Source organism: Stenella coeruleoalba, assembly GCF_951394435.1.
Source record: "Stenella coeruleoalba genome assembly, chromosome: 14".
NCBI classification, from domain to species: domain Eukaryota; kingdom Metazoa; phylum Chordata; class Mammalia; order Artiodactyla; family Delphinidae; genus Stenella; species Stenella coeruleoalba.
The window spans coordinates 74,887,264-74,912,427 of NC_137160.1; the positions used below are offsets into that span (position 1 = coordinate 74,887,264).

The 25,164-nt window shown below is 52.4% G+C and overlaps 2 protein-coding genes across 8 annotated transcripts in view; one reads left to right on the forward strand and one right to left on the reverse strand.

Moving 5' to 3' along the window:
* Positions 1–516: 516 nt before the first annotated feature.
* CFAP73 (cilia and flagella associated protein 73) lies at positions 517–9,748 on the reverse strand (the record flags this gene model as incomplete). The annotated part of the gene is made up of 7 exons (XM_079942988.1): positions 517–594; positions 5,314–5,472; positions 5,756–5,977; positions 6,496–6,696; positions 7,016–7,120; positions 8,028–8,136; positions 9,693–9,748. 7 exons carry the CDS (start codon positions 9,746–9,748, stop codon positions 517–519), a joined length of 930 nt encoding a protein of 309 aa, XP_079799114.1.
* A 9,097-nt stretch (positions 9,749–18,845) lies between these two features.
* RASAL1 (RAS protein activator like 1) overlaps positions 18,846–25,164 on the forward strand; it is a 33,150-nt gene continuing 26,831 nt past the window's right edge. For 2 of the 7 annotated variants that reach the window (XR_013831354.1, XM_079942986.1), the window contains exons 1-3: positions 18,846–19,486; positions 20,032–20,168; positions 24,245–24,301. Coding sequence is in view for 6 of the 7 variants with exons in the window: in XM_079942986.1 (XP_079799112.1) it covers positions 19,454–19,486; positions 20,032–20,168; positions 24,245–24,301 (227 nt within the window). In the remaining variant the exon portion in view is untranslated. Of the gene's footprint in view, positions 19,487–19,959; positions 20,169–24,244; positions 24,302–25,164 lie in introns of all 7 variants that reach the window. The other 5 variants (XM_079942985.1, XM_079942984.1, XM_079942981.1 and 2 more) reach the window with 4 other exon arrangements.

Below are 25,164 nucleotides of genomic sequence, written 5' to 3' on the forward strand. Positions count from 1 at the left end.
TGATCCCTGGTCCAGGAAGATCCCACATGCCGCAGAGCAACTGAGCCTGTGTGCCACAGCTACTGAGCCTGGGCTCTAGAGCCCGTGAGCCACAACTACTGAAGCTCGTGCACCTAGAGCCCGTGCTCCACAACAAGAGAAGCCACTGCAATGAGAAGCCTGCATACCGCAATGAAGAGTAGCCCCTGCTCGCCACAACTAGAGAAAGCCTGTGCAGCAACAAAGACCCAATGCAGCCAGAAATAAATAAGTAAATAAATTTATTAAGAGGAAAAAAATCCCCCATCTGCCCTGGGTGGGAGGACCAGGTCCCAGGTCCCATGGTGGATGTGGGATTGGTGCCCTCCATGTAGCCCACATTCATTTAGTATTTGCTGTGTGCTCCTCATGCCCACCCCACTGCAATCTGAGCGGGCACAGCCCTCCTGTCTTTCTGGTGAGAGCCACCCAGCCTGTACCCCGCAGGAATTGTGTACCTCCTGGGGGCCCCTCCCCCACTGCTCACCTGGGTCAGGGTCAGGAGACGGGGACGGCGGGCTTGGCCTGATGGAGGCTGGCCAGCATGGCGGAGAGGTCCAGGATGAAGAGCTTCACCTGGGGGTTCCAACACAGCCAGAGTCAAATCCCAGCCTCTTGAGTGTCCAGTACCCACCCCCCCTCAAAACCCCAGAGGCTGCAAAGCAGGGGTGGGGGATAGAGACCCTTATTAGACAGCAATGATGGTGGTTCCCTGGGGCAGTGAACCTGGCCTAAACCATTCTGGTTTTTTTGTTTTTTTGTTTTTGTTTTTTTTGGCGGTACGTGGGCCTCTCACTGTTGCGGCCTCTCCTGTCGCGGAGCACAGGCTCCGGACGCGCAGGCTCAGTGGCCATGGCTCATGGGCCCAGCCTCTCCACGGCATGTGGGATCTTCCTGGACCAGGGCACGAACCCGTGTCCCCTGCATCGGCAGGCGGACTCCCAACCACTGCGCCACCAGGGAAGCCCCCATTCTGGGTTTTTGAAGCCTCAGTCCAAGCTTCCCAAACAGTTGATTCGCGGGCACCTTCAGTTTTCTAGATGGCTATCACCTGCATTATAGTTGAATTAGTATTTTCACTTGCATCAATTTTTATTCCTTTTAATTGGATTAGTCGTGTTCACTGGTATATGACCTACTCTTATCTTCTCCATGGGGCACCCTCCTTTATTTTAATTAACCTATTTATTGGTACAAACTTAGTGAACACCCACGGATCCACTGCCAAGACCTAGAACTTGATGCAAACTTATCCTTGGGCTCTTCCTTCACATTTGTCACTGACATAAACATCTGACAAGGAAACTCTATCTCTACCAAAAGTGGAAAGAGATTAAATTACTCCTTGCCGTAAGTAAGGGGTAACTGGAAAAATAACACAATGAAAATGAAGCCTGGTTACTCAATTCTGGCAGCTACCATTACCCACACAGGGTGTGAGCCCCCAGGCCCTGGAGACCAGGGAGTATTATGAGGCTAAAGGCATAGTTGCTGCCTCCCCGCCGCCATTGAACCTTTCTCCTTGGTAAGATCAGATGGTTGGTTCAAAAAGCACTGGCTTTCCATCACTCTGATACCAAAACCAGAAAAAGATATCACAAAAAAAATTATAGACCAATATCACTGATGAACACAGACGCAAAAATCCTGAACAAAATACTAGCAAACAGAATCCAACAGCACATTGAAAGGATCATACACCGTGATCAAGAGGGATTTATCCCAGGGATGCAAGGATTCTTCAATATACACCAATCAATGTGATACACCACATTAACAAATTAAGGAATAAAAACCAAATGATCCTCTCAATAGACACAGAAAAAGCTTCTGACAAAATTCAACACCCATTTATGATAAAAACTCTCCAGAAAGTGGGCATAGAGGGAACCTACCTCAACATAATGAAGGCCATATATGACAAACCCACAGCAAGCATCGTACTCAATGGTGAAAAAGCATTTCCACTAAGATCAGGAACAAGACAAGGCTGTCCACTCTCACCACTCTTATTCAACATAGTTTTTGAAGTCCTATTCACAGCAATCAGAGAAGAAAAAGAAATAAAAGGAATACAAATTGGGAAAGAAGAAGTAAAACTGTCAGTTTGCCGATGACATGTTACTATACATAGAAAATCCTAAAGATGCCACCAGAAAACTACTAGAGCTAATCAATGAATTTGGTAAGGTTGCAGAACACAAAATTAATGCACAGAAATCTCTGGCATTCCCATACACCAAAAACGAAAAATCAGAAAGAAGTTAAGGAAACATTCCCATTTACCATTGCAACAAAAAGAATAAAATACCTAGGAATAAACCTGCCGAAGGAGGTGAAAGACTTGTACTCAGAAAACTATAAAACACTGATGAAAGAAATCAAAGATGATATAAACAGATGGAGAAATACACCATGTTCTTGGATTGGAAGAATCAATATTGTGAAAATGGCTATACTGCCCAAAGCAATCTACAGATTCAATGCAATCCCTAGCAAACTACCAATGACATCCTTCACAGAATTAGAACAAAAAATTTTACAATTCGTATGGAAACACAAAAGACCCCGAATAGCCAAAGCACTCTTGGGAAAGGAAAATGGAGTTGGAGGAATCAGGCTCCCCAACTTCAAACTATACCACAAAGCTACAGTAATCAAGACAGTATGGTACTGGCACAAAAACAGAAATATAGATCAATGGTACAGGATAGAACGCCCAGAGATAAATCCACGCACATATGGCCACCTAATTTATGACAAATTACAAGAACATACAGTGGAGAAAAGACAGCTTCTTCGATAAGTGGTGCTGGGAAAACTTGGACAGCTACATGTAAAAGAATGAAATTAGAACACTACCTAACACCATAAACAAAAATAAACTCCAAATGGATTAGAGACTTAAATGTAAGACCAGACACTATAAAACTCTTAGAGGAAAACATAGGAAAAACACTCTTTGACATAAACCGCAGCAAGATCTTTTTGACCCACCTCCTAGAGTAACGGAAATAAAAACAAAAATAAACAAATGGGACTTAATTAAACTTAAGAGCTTTTGCACAGCAAAGGAAACCATAAACAAGACAAAAAGACAATCCTCAGAATGGGAGAAAATATTTGCAAATGAAACAATAGACAAAGGATTAATCTCCAAAATATACAAACAACATATGGAGCAATATCAAAAACACAAACAATCCAGTTAAAAAATGGGCAGAAGACCTGAATAGACATTTCACCAAGGAAGACATACATGAAAAGATGCTCAGCATCACTAATTATTAGAGAAATGCAAATCAAAACTACAATGAGATACCCCCTCATGCCAGTCAGAATAGCCATTATCAAAAAATCTAGAAACAATAAATGCTGGAGGGCTTCCCTGGTGGCGCAGTGGTTGAGAGTCCGCCTGCCGATGCAGGGGACATGGGTTCATGACCCGGTCCGGGAAGATCCCACATGCCGTGGAGCGGCTGGGCCTGTGAGCCATGGCTGCTGAACCTGCGCGTCCGGAGCCTGTGCTCCGCAACGGGAGAGGCCACAACAGTGAGAGGCCCGCGTACCGGTAAAAAAAAAAAAAAAAAAAAAGCTGGAAAGGGTGTGGTGAAAAGGGAACCCTCCTGCACTGTTGGTGGGAATGTAAATTGATACAGCCACTATGGAAAACAGTATGGAGGTTCCTTAAAAAACTAAAAATAGAACTACCATAGGACCCAGCAATCCCACTACTGGGCATATACCCTGAGAAAACCATAATTCAAAAAGAGTCATGTACCAAAATGTTCACTGCAGCACTATTTACAATAGCCAGGACATGGAACCAACCTAAATGTCCATCAACAGATGAATGGATAAAGAAGATGTGGCACATACATACAATGGAATATTACTCAGCCATAAAAAAAAACGAAATTGAGTTATTTGTAGTGAGGTGGATGGACCTAGAGTCTGTCATACAGAGTGAAGTAAGTCAGAAAAAGAAATGCCATATGCTAATGGATATATATGGAATCTAAAAAAAAAAAATGGTACTGATGAACCTAGTTGCAAGGCAGGAATAAAGAGGTAGACATAGAAAGTGAACTTGAGGACATGGGGTGGGAGGGCGAAGCTGGGGCGAAGTGAGAGTAGCATCGACATATACACACTATGGAATGTAAAATAGTTGGCTGGTGGGAAGCAGCAGCATAGCACAGGGAAATCGGTGCTTTGCGATGACGTAGAGGGTGGGATAGGGAGGATGGGAGGGAGGCTCAAGAGGGAGGGGATGTGGGGACATGTGTATGCATATGGCTGATTCGCTTTGTTGTGCAACAGAAACTAACACAGTATTGCAATTATACTCCAATTATGCTCCAATAAAGCAATTATACTCCAATAAAGATTATACTCCAATAAAGCAATTATACTCCATAAAGCTCTATTAAAATAAGATAAAAAGGACTGGCTTTTGCCTGTTGCTTCATATCAAGCCTCTGTCCCTCCTAGACTCGTCTTTTGTACCTTGGGGTACCCGGGCAACACTTGAGAGAACAGTGGTGTACATACGAATCCACCCGACTCAGGATGTGGCACAAAGGTAGGCTCTGGGGACCCAGTTCTTGGCATTTGGTTGGAATTCTGGCTGCAGGACAGGAGTGGGATGGGATGGGTTAAAGGCAGGGGTGTTTCCTCCACTTCTCAAAGGGGCCATGCTTTGGGAACCCACTAGAATCAACAGAAGTGTCCAAAGTCAGAAACCCCCTGCCTCTGTTGTAAACCATGTCACATGTTCTACCACCTTGCAAACCCGAGTGAATAGAAAAGCCGGGCGTACTTGGTACACAATGACATTTGTAATGCCATCGTACAGAAAGAAAAACCACTGTACAACGCTGCCCTCACGCTTCCCAGGGAAGCCAAGGCCTGACTGTGTGGGAGCCAGAGGGTCAGGGACTAATTAAAGGTGAGTCTCCACCTCCTGGTTTCTTATCGATGGCACGTTTGTGCTTTTGATCCTGAGACAGAAGAACTCTTGGCATAACTGTATTGTACCCATCAGTATATACCCCGGCCTCCTGCACAGTGAGGGCACTGAGACCCAGAGGAGATCTTCTGACCTCATAGCAGGTGACCAGCAGAGCCGAGACCAACCCAGGGCTCCCGGGCAGGGGCCCGGGCGGCCACGGAGCTAGGAGACTGGGCTTTGATCGCAGAGGGTCATGCTTAACCCAGAGAAGGCGGGATTTCAGACACCATGATGTTCCCAACCCTTAGGGGGCTGGAGGTGACATAAAGAGAGATCCTCACCTGCTCCAGCTGCCCCTCGGTGTCCTCGATGTCCAGGGCAGGTGGCCGCCTCTGGTGCTGGCACACTAGCTGGAACAGGTTGAGTGCGGCCATCCTGGTGCGTCCCAGGAGCAGGGTCTTCTCAGCCGCGGTGTTCTGGATCTGAATACACTTGGATTCCTGGAGAACACCGCCCCCTTCCCCATTAAGGTGTGAGCTGGCCTGAGGAGGGCTGGGACCACATTCGCGTCCACTTCCCACCAGTCATAGATGCCCCTAGGTGCTATCAGGGAGAGGAGTGCTGGACTCGGGTGTCAAGTTCTCATAGGAAGGGCCTCCTGCGCCCTAAAGTGCTTTCCGATGCCTGAAACCTGCCCATGAGCGTAGCGTTGCCCCATATGGCACTCCTCCCGGCGGTGGGAGGCTGGGGTCCCGGGCGCCCAACTCCTCCCGGCGGCGGTACCCAGTGCAGCGTGCGCTCCCGCGCCGCCTCCAGTTGCTCCAGCAGTTGCGCTCGCCGCTGGCCCTGCCGCAGCAGCTCGTCCTGCCAGGTGTCCCGCAGCCGCCGCAGCCGCGCGCGCGCCTCCTCCAGCTCCGCGAGCCTCTGGCGCTCCGTGAGCCTCAGCGTCGCCTGCGTGTCGGCCAGGCCGTCGAAGCGCGCCACCAGCTCGGGGACCTCTTGGAACTGGGATGGGGTCGGGAGGGGGACTCACCGGGACTGCAGCCCCCCTGCCCTTCCTCGCCCTACCACCCCCCGCGCCTCCTCAACCCAACTGTGAAATAGGGGCATCACACAGCCCCTGCCCCAGAAGTGTGATTACTCCGGCCCCTCCCCACCTCCACCATCAAACCTAGCTAAGCTTCACTGCCTGTGATTAATACTAAGTCACTGTTTCATTCAACTAATACTGAGTGTTTGGATTCCCCCTCTCCCCACCTGCCTGTGTGTCCTTGAGTAAGTTATCTTTCTGAGCCTCAGTTGCCCATCTGTAAAATGGGGTTGGCAATAACAAGACTCACTTCACTGGACCTTGGAAAGAATTCAAGAACAAAGCGTGTTCCTGACATACAGTTAGTGCTCAATAAGTGGTGACTCCTGGCATACAGTCAGCGCTCCAGTAGTGCACACTTCCAAAGCCGTCCCTGAGGCTGCCTGGGGCTGCACGTGGCGCTGAACACCAAAACCTCCTGCAGGGCGCTCACCTCGGGCAGCTGCTCCAGTACTTGCCCCAGCAGGCGCGCGCAAGGCTCGAGGCGCCAAAGCAGGCGCTGCAGCCGCGCGCGCTCCCGCTGCAGCTCCTCCACCTGAGCCCGAAGCTGCAGCGCCTCCGCCTCCCGGCGGCCCGCCAGTTGCCGCTCCTCCGCCGCCCTCCGCAGTGCGCGGCTGCGCCGGGCCTCCGCATCCTGGGAAGGAGGGATGGAGAGGAGGCGACGACCCCCAGGACTTGGGAGCCTGCGGAGCTTGCCGCATCCACTCCACCCCAACATTCGCACGCTGAGTCACGGGTTGCAAATAGATGGCCCACGGGCCAAATCCAGCCAGAATCTCTGATTTTGGTCCCACTCCTCTCCCACGCTTTTTAAAATGCTTCAGGCAGTAGTGTGTATTTCCCACCACTCCCTTTTGTATTGGTAAGCTCACTTTTTAAGTTTATGTCTGGCTCCTTTAGGATTGTGACTTTGTGACCCTCTGCCCTGCCTCCCCCCAGCAGGCTCCACCTACCTGCAAAAATTTTTCAAAGCGGACAAAGGACCCCTTTAACTCCTGCTCTTTCTGTTCCAATTGTTCCCACCGCTGTTTCAGGGATGCCTGTATAGTCTGGAACACCTGGGGGGTAAGGAGTGGGTGTCTGTGTTTGTTTGGGGTTTCAAGTCATCCAGCGCTTTCACGCTCACACTTAACCTCGCTCACCTTTTGCCCTTAATCTTTTCTTTTCTTTTTTTTTTTTTGCTGCGCCTTGCGGCATGTAGCGTCTTAGTTCCCATGCCCCCTGCAGTGGAAGCGCGGAGTCCTAACCACTGGACCACCAGGGAAGTCCCTTTTGCCCTTAATCTTGTCACTGCACCCTTGCTCAAATCCACCCGTGGCTCTCACCACCCACGATGAAGCCCAAATTCCCTCCTGTAGCCCCTGCGTGTCAGCATCCCTGCTCTTCCTTGGGGCCTCATCTTACCCTCTCTCCTCTGACACTGTCTTCTAGCCTCTTACCCACCTGTGTTTTGTCCTTGCCTTCCTGTCTTTGTATATGTTGCTCCCTCTGCCTGTTTCTCCCTCCTCACCCTGTCCCCCTTTGCTGGATAAGGTATTCAGCATTCCCTAAGACATCACTTCCTCCAGGAAGTCCTCCATGACCACCCCTGTGTAGAGATAGGGGCTTTCTCTGGGCTCCCACAGCCCCTGCTCAGTGCTTCCCCCCTCACAGCCATCACCACCTGGACACTTGTCTGTCCCCTTCTCTAAGCTGTGAGCCCATGAGGGCAGGGACTGTGGTGAGACCTCTAGATCCCAGCGCAGTGCCCTGCATGCAGTAGCTGCTCAACGCACATTTATTTGCACAAACCACTGATCTCATTTGATCCCCCATTTGACAGACGAGGAAACCAAGGCTCAGGACGGTGATTTGTCTCAGACCTTGTAGGAATAAGTTGGCTCCATCACTTTCCCATCTTTTTCTTCCCATCTTTTTTTAACTTTTTGTCCCCAAAAGTTTCAGGGACTGCATTGAGTGGCTCACCTCCTTCTGGGCCTGAAGGCCCTGGTCCGCATCCACCAGTTCCTGCCTCTTCTCCAAGAGACGCAGCAGTGGCGGTGGGACGTGGTCCACATTCTGCCCCTGGATCTTCCTGGAGGGGCTCGAGGAAGAGGTGAGGGTGAAGGAGGCAAGAGTCAGGGCCCCCAAACTCCCCACTGGTGCCTGACATACCCCAACTAGCTACCTCCTGGCTGTTGAATTTTTCATTCATTCAACAAATTGTCCCGAGCACCTACTCTGTACCAGGCACTGTTCTGGGCACTGGGGATGCAGCCCTGATCAAGACAGACAGATCCCTGCCCTCCAGGAGCTGCCGTCCTGCTGGGGACCACAGAAAAAAAGCTAGCAAATAATAATAAATAATGCTAGGACATGGCAGGTGCTAAGATGAAAAATTCAGCAGACTGAAGGGACTCTCTCAATAGGAAGATAGAAAAGTCTCTGTGGGGGGGACATCTGAGCAGAAGCTTGAAGGGGAAGAGGGAGGGAGCCATGAGGATACCGCAGGGAACAGATTCTAGGCCGAGGGAATGGCCTATGACAAACCCCGAGGGAAGGACCTTGGTGTGTAGAAGGAGCTGCCAGGAGGCCAGTGCAGTTGGAGGGGAGGAAGGAGCAGAGAGACGGGAACTGAGATCAGGGAAGTTGTGAGGGTGACTGCGGTGGGCCGTGATGAGGGGGTACTTTGGCCTTGACTCTGAGTGAGGTGGGAGGCCTGGGAGGGTTTGGAGCAGAGGAGGGAATCCCCTCTGGCTCCTGTGGGGAGCAAGAACAACAGGAGGGGCAGGGCAGCTGCAGGGGACCAGGGACGGGTCACAGGATAATGCGGAGAGGATGGGGCTCTGATCTGGGTGGGTGCAGTAGAGAGGTAAGGAGGGGGCGGTTCTGGATACCACTGGAGAGCAGAGCTGATGGGGTGACGAGAGGGGGAGAAAGGAGTCGAAGGGGAACCTAGATGCTGGAAGGTTGTTGCTGATAGCGGGCTGAGTGGGAAGCAGGGAGATCAGCTCTTCGCTAAGGCCAAGTTGAGACTGAGCTGCCTATTGACCTCTGCGGGAAGGATCCAGGGGGAGGCTGGGATCTGGAGCCAGGCTCACAGGGGAGAGGAGGGGCTGGACACAGCTCCGCAGGGTCGGCCCTGTAGGGAGCAGAAGGGATGCACTGCCATTCCACTAGGCAAGGCTCTCCCAGCTCTGGTCCAGGGGAAACCCTCCCATTTTACTGATTCTGAGACTGAAGATGGGACCCCCGGCCACACTGCTGAAACAAGGCAGGCACCGGACAAGCTTCCTCCACTCTTCCTTTAAAATGCAGTTTGCAGTGAGAGGGGGCAAGAGCTCGAAGAGTAATTCCTTCCCACCTTGGATCAAATGATATAATCTCAGCTGGATATCAACTAGGGATGGGGATCGAGAACAGGTTAGAGACCTGGGCCTTTGACCCAGCTCTGCCCTAACTACCCGTGAGACCTTGAGGAAATTGCCATTTCCTTCGGAGCTTCAGTTTCTTCCTCTATGAAGTGGGGGCAATAATCCCCCACCAAGAACTGCCCGAGGAAGCCAGAACCCAGGGGTAGGGGGAAGGGAGGGATCTTCCCACCTGCTCCTGCCCTCCTTTCAGCACCCCCTGCCACCCCACGCCACTCACGTAGACAGTTTCTCTTGCAAGGCCAGTCGGAAATATTTCTCCCAGGGCACTGCCATTCTCCTGGCAATTGCCCCAGGCTTGCTTTCTTTCTGGAGTTTGCACTAGCCTAGAGGAGGCCCTGGAGGGTTCTGATGGAGGGTTTACACGCTCAGTATTCCCGGAAGGCAGCCACCCAGCCAGCCTCGGTCGCCCGGGCAACCAACGACACAACATTCCATTGCCTGCCTGAGGCCTGGAGAATCCACCCGGAGAGGGAGAGAGAGGGGGCTGCAGGGAGGGGAGCATCTTCTGCCCGGTCTGGAGGAGGCTTGAACTCCCAATCTAAATTGGGGTGCAGTGAACAGGACGTGGGTCTCTTGGCCAATAATTTGCCCCTCGGTGCCCCATGTCTGGTCAAACCTCTTCCTGGATGGGTGGGATGGGGCCTCACTAATGTGGCTGTGTGCTCAGATGTCTGTTCAAATGAGTAATTATTGGACACCCACTGTTTGCCAGGTCCTTGGGGGGCAGGCATTCACTCCCTGGCAAGGTGCTGAGGTCCTACTATGTTCCAGCCCTTTGATGGTCCACTCCCATTGCTGGCTACCCTAGCCTTGTCTCACGGAGCCCCCAGCCTGGTTAGGGAGATAAAGCAGAGGGGCCATCAGCACTACCCTGTGGAAACCAGCTTGGAGGGACCCAGAATCTGCATTTGGAGGATGGGGGGTAGGGGAGGAGGTGACATAGCTTGCGCAATTACAGTGGGTCAGACACTGTCCTGAGTACTCTACTTACGGTATCTAATTTAATCTTTAAAACAGCACTGCCGGGAGTGGTAATAGAGAAAAGTACCCAGAGTAATATTACAAATACTCATGCGTCCGCCAACTGGAAATAACAAACACGAGCGTCTTGTCCTCTTTGCTTCCAAGCGTCTTATTTTTCCTTTTTAAATAATTTGTTTTTTCATGTAAGGAAATGTATTTTCTTTTTGTAGAGTAACACTATTTAAAAAAACTTTTTATTGAGGTATAATTGATTTATACTGTTGTGTTAATTTTTCTGCACAGCAAAGTGATTCAGTTATATATGATTCAGTTGTACATATATATGTATACTTTTTCATACTCTTTTCCATTATGGTTTATCACAGGATATTGAATATAGTTCCCTGTGGTAGGGGAACAAAGTAGGACTTTGTTGTTTATCCATTCTATATATAATTGTTTGCATCTGCTAATCCCAAACTTCCAATCCATCCCTCCCCTACCCCCCTCCCCTTTGGCAACCATAAGTCTGTTCTCTATATCTGTGGGTCTGTTTCTGTTTCTTGGATAAGTTCATTTGTGTCATATTTTAGATCCCACATATATGTGATATCATATGGTATTTGTCTTTCCCTTTCTGACTTATTTCACTTAGTGTGATAATCTCTACGTTCATCCGTGTTGCTGCAAATGGCATTATTTCATTCTTTTTTATGGCTGAGTAGTATTCCACTGTATATATGTACACCACATCTTCTTTATCCATTCATCTGCTGATGAACATTTAGGTTGTTTCCATGTCTTGACTATTGTAAATAGTGCTACTATGAACACTGGAGTGCATGTATTTTTCAAATTAGAGTTTTGTCCGGATATATGCCCAGGAGTAGAATTGCTGGATCATTTGGTAACTCTATTTTTAGTTTTTTGAGGACTCTCCATACTGTTTTCCATAGTGACTGCACCAATTTACGTTCCTACCAACAGGGTAGGAGGGTTTCCTCTTCTCCAGACCCTCTCCAGCGTTTGTTTCGGTTTTTTCCATAAATTTTATTTATTTATTTATTTATTTTTGGCTGCATTGGGTCTTCATTGCTGCATGCGGCCTTTCTCTAGTTGCAGCGAGCAGGGATACTCTTCATTGTGGCGCACGGGCTTCTCATTGCGGTGGCTTCTCTTGTTGCAGAGCATGGGCTCTAGGCATGCAAGCTTCAGTAGTTGTGGCACTCTGGCTCAGTAGTTGTGGTGTGCGGGCTTAGTTGCTCCGCAGCCTGTGGGATCTTCCCAGACCAGGGCTCGAACATGTCCTCTGCGTTGGCAGGTGGATTCTTAACCACTGTGCCACCAGGGAAGCCCCAGCTTTTTTATTTACAGATAATTGTAGATTCCTGTGCAGTTTAAGAAATAAAAAGAGAGATTCCATACTGCTTCACCCAGTTTCCCCCAGTGGTGACATCTTGCACAGCAACGGTCCAGATCACAACAAGGATATTGACATTGATACAATCCCCCCACCTTATTCAAAATGCTTAGTTTTATAATCACTCGTGTGTGTGTGTATTTAGTTCTATGCAATTTTTACAATTTTATTTATTTAATTGGCCATATAGCCGGCTTATGGGATCTTAGTTCCCTGACAAGGGATCAAACCTGGGCCCCTGGCAGTGGAAGACCGGAGTCCTAACCACTGGACCGCCAGGGAATTCCCTCATTCTATGCAATTTTATCACATGTCCATTCCTATGACTGCCACAGTCCAGATACAGAGCATTCATCACGAGGATGCTTCAAGCTAACCTTATATAGCCACACCCATCCCCTCCCTCCTGCCTTCCTAATACCTGGCAACCATTCATCTGTTCTCCATCTGTATTACTTTGTCATGTCAGGGGTGTTGTATAGTAATTGGAATCATATACTATGTAACCTTCTGAGATTGGCTTTTTTCAACTCAGCATCATTCTCTCTCTTTTTTTTATGGATGAAGAAATTTTATTTTTTAAAAAATATTTATTTATTTATTATGGCTGCGCCGGGTCTTCACTGCGGCACGTGGAATCTTCACTGCAGCATGTGGGACCTTTTAGTTGTGGCATGTGGACTCGTAGTTGCGGCATGCATGTGGGATCTAGTTCCTCGACCAGGGAATGAACCTGGAGCCCTTGCATTGGGGGGCATGGAGTCACCCACTGGACCACCAGGGAAGTCCCTCAACATCATTCTCTTGAGATCCATGCTGGTTGTTACAGGTGTTTGTTTTTTTGATTGCTGAGTAGCATTCCATGGGATGGATATGCCTCAGTTTGTTTAATCACTCATGTTGGAGGGTATTTGGGTTGTTTCCTATCTTTGGCTATTATGAATACGGCCACTGTGAAGATTCCTGTCCTGGTTTTTGAGTGAACGTAAGTTTTCATTTCTCTGGTATAGAAGCCCAAGGGCACAATTGCTGGGTCATATGGTAAGTGCCTGTTTAGGGTTTTTGCTTTTGTTTTAAATTAAGAAACTGCCGTATTCTTTTCCAGAATGGCTGTCCCATTTTATATTCCCACTAGCAATGTATAAGTGATCCAGTTTTTTCCTACATCCTCGCTGCCATCACTATTTTTTGTTTTAGCCATTCTGATCGGTGTGGAGCCATATCTTTGTGGTCTTACGTTGCATCTCTCTACTGGCTAATGATGATGAACATATTTTTATGTGCTTATTTGCCATCTGTATATCCTCTTCAGCAAAATATCTGTTCGAGTCTGTTGCCTATGTTCTAACTGGATTTTTTTTAACTGTTGAGTTTTGAGACTTCTCTGAGTATTCTAGATACGGGTCTGGGTGTTCCAGATAGCCCTCTGTTGGATATTTTCTCCCAGTCTGTAGCTTCTCTTTTTATTCTCTTCACATGGTCTTTTGCAAAGTTTGAAATTGTGATGAGATCCAACTTGCCACTTTTTCCTTTGTGGATTGTGCTTTTGGTGTCAAGTCTAAGGTGGGTTTTGAACTCAGTCCATCTGGGTGTGGAGTCCACCCTCTTAGCCACAACACTCCACATAGAGTTGAGCCCTTTTTGGATCTTGTCCTCCTTAGACCCATTCCCTTCCTTCCATCCCTAGAGAATACCATCATCTTGAAGCTGGTGTGAATCTTCCCTTCTTAATTTCTCTTCTTTTGGAGGTGGTTTTTTTTAACAGTGTTTATTGAGCACCTTCTATGTGCCAGGCACTGTGTGAGGATACAGCAGTGGATAAGACAAAACCTGTCTTCATGGGTCTTAGAGGCTAATGGGGATGCCAGATGAATCAAATCGCCCTGCAAATATGTCATTAGATGCTGACAGGATTGCCAGGGGAGGTGCAGAAGTGCAAGGAGGGAGTCAGGGAGGCCTGCTTGAGGAAGTGACATGTAAACCCTGAAGGGTGAGGAGGGGTGAGTAGAGGAGAGGAGGGGTATTCCAAGTATTGGGAACAGCATGTGCAAAGGCCCTGAGGCAAGAGGATATGGCCCCTCCTAGAAGAGAACAAAGGTCTGTAGGCTGGTGTGCAGAATTCTAGGATGAGGGTGCAGGTCAGGACTGCACAGGGCCAAGGAAGGGCAATACCTGGGCTAGAAGTGACAAACAGGAGATGGAGGTTCAGGGGGGATAAGTGACTCCTCCGAGAGCACACAGGCTGAGAGGTGCTGGGCCCTGGAGTGTGTTTATATAGAGATAACCCATCCCTGCTTTGGAACTGCTCATGGCTTGGAGGAGGTGAGGTCCCTACACACTTGTCTTCAGAGGCTGGAGCTGTGGCTTCAGCTCTGCGGCCAGTGGATCTACCTCCCCACCCCAGGCCACAGCATTCCTCTCTGTTAAATGGGGCATTGCTTCCAAACGCTTCCTTCCGGGGCTCCCCTGCCAAGCTGCTGAGGCAGGCCTCCCCCCTGTCTCTGTCTCCATGTCCTGGGGGATGGGGTGGGCGGAGCTGCTGAGTGACAGCAAGGCACAACTTCTCAGCTGGCCTTGCCCTTGGCCACAAAGCCACAAGCTCTGGAAATATCCACTCTCCCCGCCCCCGCATTCCCCCAACCCCCAGTCTCACGCTTGGGCAGCTTCCCCCTTCCTACTTCTCCATTCCAAAGCGGGGGGCAGGGGAGGGCACTTTGTGGAGTAGGGCTGAGGAAGGAGGAAGCCGGGGTGCAGCCTGCAGACGCACACCTTGTCTTCAGGCTGTGGGAGGAGGGGACTTACAGGCCCTGCTTCCTGGCAGCCAGCCCGCAAGAGGGGCTTTGGAAATCCTGCCCACTCCTCCCACCGCCGCCTCCTGTCCCACGTGGCTTCCTGCCCGGAATCGTGCCTGGCACTCACCAACGAGGCTTTGTGTTCCCGAGATAAAGAACACGCTCCTCACCCCCAAACTGGTCCCGGGTTGGTCTGTCTTGTCCCGATCTTGGTGGCCTCAGAAGGGATGGTGCCACTTCCCAGCAGGGGAAACCGACGTCTAGAGATGCACAGGTCTGCGGAGCCAGAGGAGGGGTCTGTCTCCCGCTTTGGGGGTGAAGGTGTAGCGAAGAGGTGGTGAGTTGGCAGTGTTAGGGCGCCGTGGGGAGAAAGGAAGTAAAAAGGAATATGACCATTGCCACAAGGAGAGAGGCCAGATTCCAGCCCTCGAGGGGAATTGGATACTATGCAACCCAGAGAGTGTCTTTTGAGTCCTTCTTATGTGCCAACTGGTGTGGGAGGCACTGCATGAATCAGTCATTGTCCCTGACATTTAGGAGATAAGACAAGCATGTAAATCCCCACAAAACAAGAGAACAAGAGACCAAGGTCACAGAGAGGTGCCAACAGGCAGGCAGTGGGGGGCGGTCAGCACTACCTTCCCTGCCACCTTCCAGGCTTCCCGGAGGCTGTGAGCAGAGCTACAAAGCAAGGGCAGCGGGGCTTTCAGAGACCAGAGGAAGTATGAATTATTTTCTGATTATAATTTCTGATTAAAAAGAAGCACATGCCATTATGTCAGAGAAAGCCCTCCAGTGCTGTGCTTGCTGTATTGTCTGCATATCACTTCGTACTGCCCACTGAGAGTCTGTTCCTAGCTGCCCATTACTTTTGTCTGTATCACCCTCCTGAGAGCCCATGAGAGCAGGGCTGGGCTGTGTGTACCTCATTGTATCCCCACTGCCTAGTACATAGTAGGTGCTCAATACACATCTGTTAAATAAGAAGAGAATTTCATATATAATATGTAAACATTTTATATATATGAAAGGAATAATACAAGAAAAGAATTTTATATGTATATATAATACTTTATGGCATCAGTATCATGCCTATATAAGGTTGTATATACTGTGTTTTTCCCACAACTTGCATTTCTTTTTGGCTGTGCCACACTGCTAGTGGGATCTGAGTTCCCAGACCAGGGATCAAACCCATGCCCTTGGCAGTGAAAGCACGGAGTCCTAACCACTGAACCACCAGGGAATTCCCTATGACGTGCTTTTTTTTTTTTTTTAAAGCACTTTTCCTGTTATTAAATAGTGTTCAAGAACATAATGCCATTTGCAGCTATATATAGCTGGGGCTTCCCTGGTGGTCTAAGACTCTGTGCTCCCAATGCAGAGGGCCCGGGTTCGATGCCCGGTCAGGGAACTAGATCCTGCATGCCGCAACTAAAGATCCTGCATGCCGCAACGAAGATCCCACGTGCCACAAGTAAGACCTGGCGCAGCCAAATAAATAAACAAATATTGAAAACAACCCACACAGCTATCTAGTGTTCCATGGCACTGCTCTTACATTATCTGCACTTTATTTCACCCCACCTGTCCTAATTTTTATTTAATTGTATCTGTGGGACTTAAACCAGGAAATAGATAGATAAAGGGATGTAACGGCTTTCCTGGTGGAAGGATAGGGCAAAGGTAGGATCAGGGGGTGGGCTGGGGGTAATATGAATAAAATCTTAAAGGTGTTGATTTCAGGAATGGGGTCGAGAGGGCCATGCGGCCAGGGAATCCTGGACCCAGTGGTGTGTTGTTAAATTGCCTCTCCAAAACAAATCGTAGTGTTTATTTGCTGATTTCCATGGTGCAAATTCTCCTCCTGTGGTTGATTTCAATTTCCTGATGCGGCATTGCTGAATACGGGGTTGGAAGGGCGTGGGCGCAGCCGGCTCTCAGGGACCAGTAGGCGCAAGCTTCAGCACAGCCCTGTCAGTGCCCAGGCCTGATCCCCACTCTGGTATGAGGAGGCCTCTCCACTCTGTGTCTGTGAGCCCTCCCTGGGCCCCAGGCCCAGCACCTCAGACGAAGGGGGTGGGACTCGTCCTGGGTAGTGAGGCCCATCGGGGTGCAGGAGCCCAATCTTGAGATCTTGCTATCAGATTTCACAGCTGGGATGCAAACCCCCAGATTCCCCCAGCTCAGCAACTTGGAGCCGCACTGGCTCCACTGAAGTGTGGCTGCTCCATCCACCCGTGGAATTTAGGGCTGGGCCTGGTGCTCTGCCCCAGCCACAGAGCCCTTAGGACCCAGCCTCAGAGCTCAGTCACCCAGTGGGGCTCAAGGTCAGGCCCAGTGGTGGGATCAGGATGTTCCATTACGGCCGTGACACTTATGAGCACTTGCTGTATGCCAGGCTGTGCTGAACGTTTGACGTTTCATTCATCGCATCTTCACACCCAGCCTATGAGGTGGGCGCTGGTTTTATTCCCAATTTACTGATGAGGAAACTGAGGCACTGAGAGGGTAACTCACTTGCCCAAGAGCATCCAGCTCATACCTGTAGGTGCCAGGATTCAATCCCAGGTTGGCTGAACGCTAAAACCTCTGCTCTTAAATCCTCAGCCCAGTATCTCCTCCCACTTGGCTTTACGAAGCACCTGCTCTGTGCATCCCGTGGGCGGTAGACTGTACAGAGTTGACAAGAAGATGATAGTGGGTTTGTCTTGAAGAGGCTTAGAGGATGGGGAAGGGGAGGCAGCTAACCATTTCTTGAGCACCTACTATGTGCCAGGAAAGATGCCAGGTGCCTTACACAGCCGTCTTGATTAACTCTACAACAATCTCACGAGAAAGGTGAGACCCTTTCCACGTGACAGCCCAGGCCTGGGCTCTCAGGAGCCTGTCTTCTTCTTTCCCAAATGGCCTCTAGCAGGTCACACTCCTCTGGGCCACATTTCCCCCTCTGGTTCCTTGACAGGAACTGCCCTAGGAGACCTCAAACCCTCTGCCAGTTACAGGTCAAAGCTTCTCAGAACAACAGGAGGTAGCCAGGCCATTTGGAAAGTATGGAGACTGTGGCCACAACTCCAGGCAAATTGCAGGGCCAGATGCTGGATATTGGATAGGTGACAGAGCTAGCTCCCTGGAGGCCTGGCTGGCACAGTCCATAGCCTTTGTAACCCCCCTGGGAGCCTGGGGAGGGGCGTCTGGGAATGTGGCTTCCTGCTCAGCTCCGGAAGTTGGGCCAAGATGGCTGGTGGTGGTTTGGTTGGCATCCCAGGTGGCCCTAGGACAAGGCCCCCAGGTTCCATCAAGGGTCCCTGGGGGCTGGATAGCCTATCTGAGGTCTCTTTTTAAGAAGAAAAGATTTCGCCACAAGCTCCCACCTAGGTGAGTGGGGGCGGGGAGAGGCAGGACACCTGTCTTGAAGTAGCAGTCGCATAACAAGTACCATTTTCCCCTCCTGAGGATCTGGGGTAACTGATAAAGATTATGGGAGGGCTTTAACTACTCCCTCAGGGCTACCACTGCTCTGGAATCAATGGTGCATCACCCCTCATACCCTGTTGAAGGATGTTGCAATACTTCTAAGCCTTGGGGCCAGCCCTGCTAGGCCCATTTCCCAGATGGGGTAACTGAGGCCCAGACTTTGGAAGGACTCACCAGATGGAGGCCAGCCAGGGAAAGAGTTCCAGGGATCTGAATTCCTCACCAGCCTGGCTGGGGTGCTGGGTGGGAAGTCAAGGAGGGAGACGGGGAAGCAGATCACGGGGCTACTCCTGTGGCTGGGCAGGGCCCTTCCGGAATTGCCAGTCTGGGCGTTGACTCCTGAAATCAGTAAGTAGAGCCTTCGCGTTGGTGCCCAGCCCTGGGTTGACCTGACCGGAAAGAGTCCCTTCTGAGAACTCTTAGACAGGTAAACAACAAACTCATGGGGAGAGATAGTGTGTGTGTATCTGTCCGGGACAGGCCTTTCCAGTCACATTATCACATTTAAAACTCGAAAACTGTGCAAACCTGGAGCTGTGGGAGCAGAGAAAAAGGGGAGAAAACCTCTGCCTGGCATGGGAGGACATCCCGGAAGACTTCCTTGGAGAGGTGATATTTGAACTATGCCTTGAAGAACAATAATAATAATAGCAAACACTTTCTGAAAACTTCTTATGTGCCTGTCGGTGTTCTGAGATCTGTATCTGCTTCCTTCATATCTGTTTTATCTCATCTAATTCTCTCAAAACTCTGTGAGCGAGATACTATAATAACATATGAACCGATGAGAAAACCAAACCAGGGCACAGAGAGGTTAAGAGACTTGCCCAAGACCACACAACTACCAATGGCAGAGTCAGCATTCAAATCCAGAGAGGCAAATCAATGACTGACTGTAAGACCTTCCGAGTGCTATTTAATCCCTCTGAACCTCAGTTTGTGTATCCATACAAGGAGGGGGGGACTAGTACAATAGTAAGTAATGCATAGAATTATTGTGAGGACGAAGGTGAGCTAATCCTTGTAAAACGCTTAGAACAGTGCCCGGCACACAGTAAGCGTTCAAACAATTGTAGATGACTTTTATCATTGCCGTGGTGATCTTCAAGCCCTCCCCTCCCCCTCCAGCCGCGGCTTCCTCCCCCGCAGTGCCAGCCAGTGACGCGGGATCTGCCACACGCACAGTCTGGGTTTAATTGGAAACTAAAAGAGATGGAAGGGGATGTTCGCGGCCCCTCCCTTGACTCTGAAAAGGACCCCCAGGGAGGGTGTGACTCTCTCTAGCGACGCCTCCCGCCATCTCCGATACTGCTCCGGGATGGGACAATGAGGTCGGACCGAGAAGGCGGCGCCGGGATGGTAGGCAGGGGAGAGCCGGGGAGGTGTGAACGTGCTGGAGGCAGGGCAGGCAGGGGACATACTGTGTCTTCTGAGCCCGATGCCAACTCACTAGGAGCCTGCGGCCACGCCCATCATGGCCGTGGGCGGCTCTCCACCTGGCAGTCCCAGCCTCCAGGCGCCCGGGGCTCCGAGGCCGGTGCGCTCTGGCACGCTTGGCTGGGGTGCCGGCAGAGGGCGCGCGAGGGGGCCCGGGAACTGGCGGGCGCGGTGCCCCGCGGGAGGCGGGATTGCGGGGAGGGCCCTGGGCCGCCCCTCCCGCCCCCTGTCCTCCCCGCCTGCCCACCGGGAGCGCTGGACTAGGAGGCAAGGGCTGGCGGTGTCCCCCGCGCGCTCAGCCGGCTTGGCGCCCAGCTCCTACCTGTAGAGTCTGGCGGGGGCGCCCCCTCCCCGGACACCCATCCTTTCTCCTCCTTCGGAAACCACTCGCTCAGCTACCCGCGTGTCGGACAGGCGGCGCTGGGATCCCGGGACAGGGTGCCAGGCTCGCTGTTTGTGACACGTAGACGCCCTCCCCGCCGCGGTACAGCCTCGGAACCTGGACGTCCTCCTGGCCGGAAAGTTTGGGGCTGGGCGCCATGGCCAAGAGCAGCTCCCTGAATGTCCGTGTCGTGGAGGGCCGGGCGCTGCCCGCCAAGGACGTGTGAGTACCCCCGGGGCCAGTCGGGGATGGGGGGCGTTCCAGGCATGGGATGGGGCGGGGGTCGCTCATTCCGCGTGCCAGGGAAGGTCGGTGAAGTGGGCGGGGGTTCTTGTCTGAGACCGAGTATTGAGGCAGATCCACCTTCATGGGGCGAGAGGCCCCACGCCTATCGCTTCATGGTGGGAGGGGACACCAAGACTTAGCAGATGCCCCGCCCCGCCCCCAGGAAAGGGGTGTCTTTGTTCCTGGGGCGTGCTAAAGGGGGTCTTCCAGGGCTTCAGCCCTGGGGATTAGAGGGTCGGATTCTGTCAGAGCTGGGGAGGGGCTTTAGGGGTGGGGGGCTCTCTTTCTTAGTCCAGGCAGATGTTGGAGGTGGGGTTTCTCCAGGCCTGGGTGGGCACCTGTTAAGAGAACCCTGGGGAGGAGCCCCAGAGGGCCTGGGATCCAGGTGGCCCCAGGATTCCTCTGTGTGCATCTGGTATTTAGGTTTGCAGAGTGTCACCAAGTGGCCCACCGGCCAGGCCTGGGGGAAACTGGGGTCCTCTTGACCCAAAACCCTAAGCTCCCCAGCCAGCAGCTCCCAGCCCAATGGGGACCTTCCCTGGATGCTAAGCCGCTTGAAGAGCCAACTTCCCCCTGCAGCCCCCTCCCTAGCCAGGTGTGATGGGGCTGGAGGACCCTCAGGTTCCCCTTAGTACCAGTCCTCGCTGTGCTTCCCTCAGGGCTAAGTCAGCAGTTGCCGAGTCAGCAGAATGGGGGGAGGGGGCCCCCTCCTGCCTGGCCTGGAGCCCAGAAGGGGCTCTAAGGGTGTCAGCACCTGAAACAGGTGTGGGATCCTTGGCAGGACATTGGCTGTATGACCTTGAACCTAGTCCTGTTTGGGTTTGGATTTCCCATCTGGGCAATGAAAACCCTGGACAGGAGTCTCCAAGCCGCATGCAGCTGAGGGTGGAGAACCTCTTAGCATTTACCTGCTGGCCAGGTGAGCAGGACCGTGGATTCTGAGCCTTCGCACAGGCTGGGGCTTAGCTGTGCTCTGACTCCCCCAGCTGTGGGCACCCAGTGAGGAGTATCCTGCCTTTGACTTCATGAACATCCCCCCTCCCCAACCCTGCAGCTATGCCAAGGGGGAAGCTGCAGAGAGCAGTTCTAGCTCCCCGCATCCTCATCAGCGACCTCAAGAAAACACGCACCTGGGGAAGGCAGAGAGCTCGCTTGCTGTGCAAATGCAGCATCTGGACGAGCCCCCTGATTCCCCTCTTATGAGATGCCCTCTCAGAGCACCCGACAATTAGTGATTCTGGAACTGTCGAGGCAGTGAGGTCAGGACTGGGGACCTGCCAGCTGCTGACCTGGCCAGCTGCTCCGGCCCCTCCACCAGTCCCGGGTGAGGGCCATGAGGGAGTGACGGATGTTGTCCTTGGACCTGGCCATGGCTCGCAGGGCTCCCTCTGCCTCTTCTGCGGAGGGAGTTGACTCATACCTGGTCCCTGCGTCTCTTGGCCACCCCTCCTCCCCCAAGTTCCCGGGCCAAGGTGAGCTCTGAGGTGGGCCATGCCCCAGAACCAGAGAGGAGAGTGACTAAGCCCCAGTGGGGGATCCAGCCACACTGCCTCAGTTTCCCTGGCTGTTGGTGCCCTTCAGAGGGGCTCCCTCAGAGCGTGCTGGGATCTCCACACCTGTGGGGACTCTTAGATGGATATGTCCTCTCTTCCCTCTCCTAAGGGAGAGGGCCCAGATTCTTCCTGAAGCCTCACCCGGTTTGAGGGGGTTTGGGCCTGGCTTGGGAGGAGGCCTTAGCTGATAATTTGAGAGTTATTTCTGTCATTAATAATAGCAGCTGTTATGTCTTTGACGGCTTCCTATGGGCCAGGTCCTGTGTTTAACACTTCCAGTAGTCCTATTAGCATTTCCATTTTACGAATGGGCAAACCGAGGCTCAGAGAGGCAAAGTCACTTGCCCAAGGTCACAGAGCTGGGATTTGAACCCTGACTGCCCCCATGCCCCAACCAGACTGGGCAGGCAACGGCAGATGGGCCTGCTTTCCCATGCTTGAGGTGGGGCAGGAGCCGTGGGAGAGGCCAAGGGTCTAGAGAGATTGAGGGTCTGGAAGGGGCAGCTCCCTTCCGCCACTGTTGCCCATGCCTGATAGGAGCCTGATAAGGCCCTTGTGCGTCAGAGTCCTGGAGCTGACGTGCTTGGCTCCCATGAGGGACCCAGGGGTCAGGCCGGGTAGACGGGAGGAGGCGTGGCTCCAAGCCCTTTTCTATGGATCCCAGCCCATTTGCCCCACATCTGCTGCTGGGGAAACTGAGGGATTGGAGCCCACCTAAAAGAAGCTCAGAGAGAGAGGACCCAGAGAGAGAAATGAGATAGAGGGGGTTACCAGCCACGGGCATCCAGGGGGGTGGAGCCCGATGGAAAACTGAGGCTCGCAGGGTTACTCCGCCCAATGGGTTTGGGATAGATCAGATGGGAAAACTGAGGCCTGGGGCACTACACAGAAGGGAGGTCAGAGGTAGAACCCAGAGAGGAGTTCAGAGACACAGGACACCAACCAGTCTGAGGTGTGCAGGGATGGAGAGCAGATGGGGAAATGAAGGTACATCCGGCGGAGGGAACTAGAGGAAGGAGTCCACAGAGGGAACCGAGGCCTGGGGAGGGCTCAGCCAGAAGACGAGGTTGGAGCAGCTCCCGGTGCCAGCGGCCCTCTTCCTGGGAATCCCCGAGGCATTTGTGGATCAATGACAAACGGAGCTGAGAGAGGGGGCAGAGAGAGGTCGGGGGCTGGGGTGTCAGGGGAGGGGGCCATCTGGACAAGGGATTGTGAGCTGGGGTGCAGGCATTGGTGAAGAACATGTGTGCCGAACCCCACAGACCTGGGTTCGAATTCTGACTCTGCGGTGGTGGGAGGAGGTGAGGGTGGGGAAATACAGCTCCTCCCCCCAGGAAATCAGATTTCGGAAGTTGCAGGTAGCCATGGAGACAGACACTAAACGGAGAGAAACGGAGCAAGATGATTTCACATGCTCAGAGGGATCGGAGATCAATTTTACACTGTCTACTGTTGGAGGACAGTGGTGATCAAGGACCACATCTCTGAGGCGGTGACTTTTGGGCTGAGGTTTGAATAATAGGATGGAGCCAGCCATGACAAGATCAGGAACAGAGCGGGTGTCTTAGTTAGGTGGAACAGCAAGTGCAAAGGCCCTGAGGCTGGACTGAGCTTAGTGGAAGACAAAGGAAGCCTGTGCGATGGGAAGGGGGGGCGTTGGGGAAAGAGATGAGGGCCCCTGGTCGATAGCTTGGGATGGACTAGTAACTCTTACTATGAAGCGGGGCTGGAACTGGCTTTGGTTGGCCTATGGCTCATGGCTACTCAAGGGGATGGAGCCCATTTCTCCTACTGGTTGAGTTTTGAGGTCTGGGTGCCCTGGTCTGTGCCTGCAGTGAGAGCAGCTGTCCATCCTCGCTGAAGGCTGAGCTATGGGGAGTCCCGTCCCAGGGAAACTCCCAATGGAGAGGGCAATGCTTACCCTGAGGGTGGCGTTCAGGCACCTGTGGGAAAGCTCTGGGGTCGGCCATGATGCATCGCACTGTGCATTAGCTTCTTTAGCTCCTCCAACCGCCCTAGGGGGTATGTGAAAATATTACACCCAACTTACGGAGCAGAGAAACTGAGGCCCACAGAGGGAAGGGGTCTTGCCAGGGTTCCACAGTTAGTAAACTTGGGGCCAGGGATGATTCCCCAGCAGAGCACGTGCTCTGGACCACCGCTTCGGGCTTCCTGCGACCGGGACTCCAAATTTTCTGGCTTCATGTCTCAATGTTCTATTTCTTTGGGTGGAAGCCCAGGGCCCATTCAAGGAGGTCCGCAGTGGGTGGGCTGGACAGCCATGACATCGTCTGCTGGTCCCCAGAGGTCCTGCCTCCACTGAACTTGCTGTGTGACCCTGGGCAAATCCCCTCCCCTCTCTGGGCCTTAGTTGCCCCCATCTGTAAAATGAAGGCAGATTGGGATCCCCACCCACGGCTGCTCCCCCAAGCCCGCTCCCCAAACCTCCTCCTTCTGCAGGTCTGGGAGCAGTGACCCCTACTGCATAGTGAAAGTGGACGACGAAGTGGTGGCCAGGTAAGGAGGGGAGGGCAAAGGGAGCAGGGCCAGGGGACGGGGCTCCATCTTGACCTGGGGAGTCCAGGCACAAGAATTCACGTTGAAAAGAGGACCTGGGGGAGGGCAACATTTACCCCAAGGGGATACTCGCGGGCCTGATGGTGGGTGCTTTGTACCCTGGCCATGGGCCCAGACAGAGGGGGCGCCGGCTCCCCTCTCCATCTGGTCCCACCAACTGGCCGACATCTTCCCCCTTCCCTCTTGTCCTGATGATGTCCCTGCTGGCGTCCTGGGCTGACTCAGTGGCGGCCAGATTGTACCTTCCGCAGTGGCCTCCCCGGGGATGGGCATCTCACGCTTGGCTGGGCTGGCTGGTTCCGGGCCTGCTGGGTGCTGCGGGCACCGGGGTGTGTACGTGTGTGTGTGCGGGGGGGTGGGGGGGCGTGCATGTGCGCCCGGCTGGGCCTGCTTGTGAGTGTGTGTCGGGGTGTCGGAGGGCTGGTGTGAATGCCTGCGACCACTGGTGCGTGTCCCTGGGGGTGTGCAGGCTCAGAGGTTCATGTTGTGTACCAGCGTGGGGGGGGGGTATACGTGTGTGTGCACACGTGGGCTGCCGTGTACATGCACGTGTGCACCAATGCCTGCTTATTTGGGTACACAGGCGCCACTGTGAACACATGTGAGGATGTGAAGATGTTTGGTGTGTGTGAGCGAGTCTCGGGCTAGGGAGACATCGGGCTGTGCTGTGCTGTGCTGGGCTGAAGGACGGCTCTCAGCCCCCGCAGGCCTGAAGGGTGTGGGTGGGCCGGCGGCTGAGGCCTCGGTTCCTATGGAGACAGCAGGATTCAGCATCCTCCTGGCACCAGTTCTGGTCCAGATGG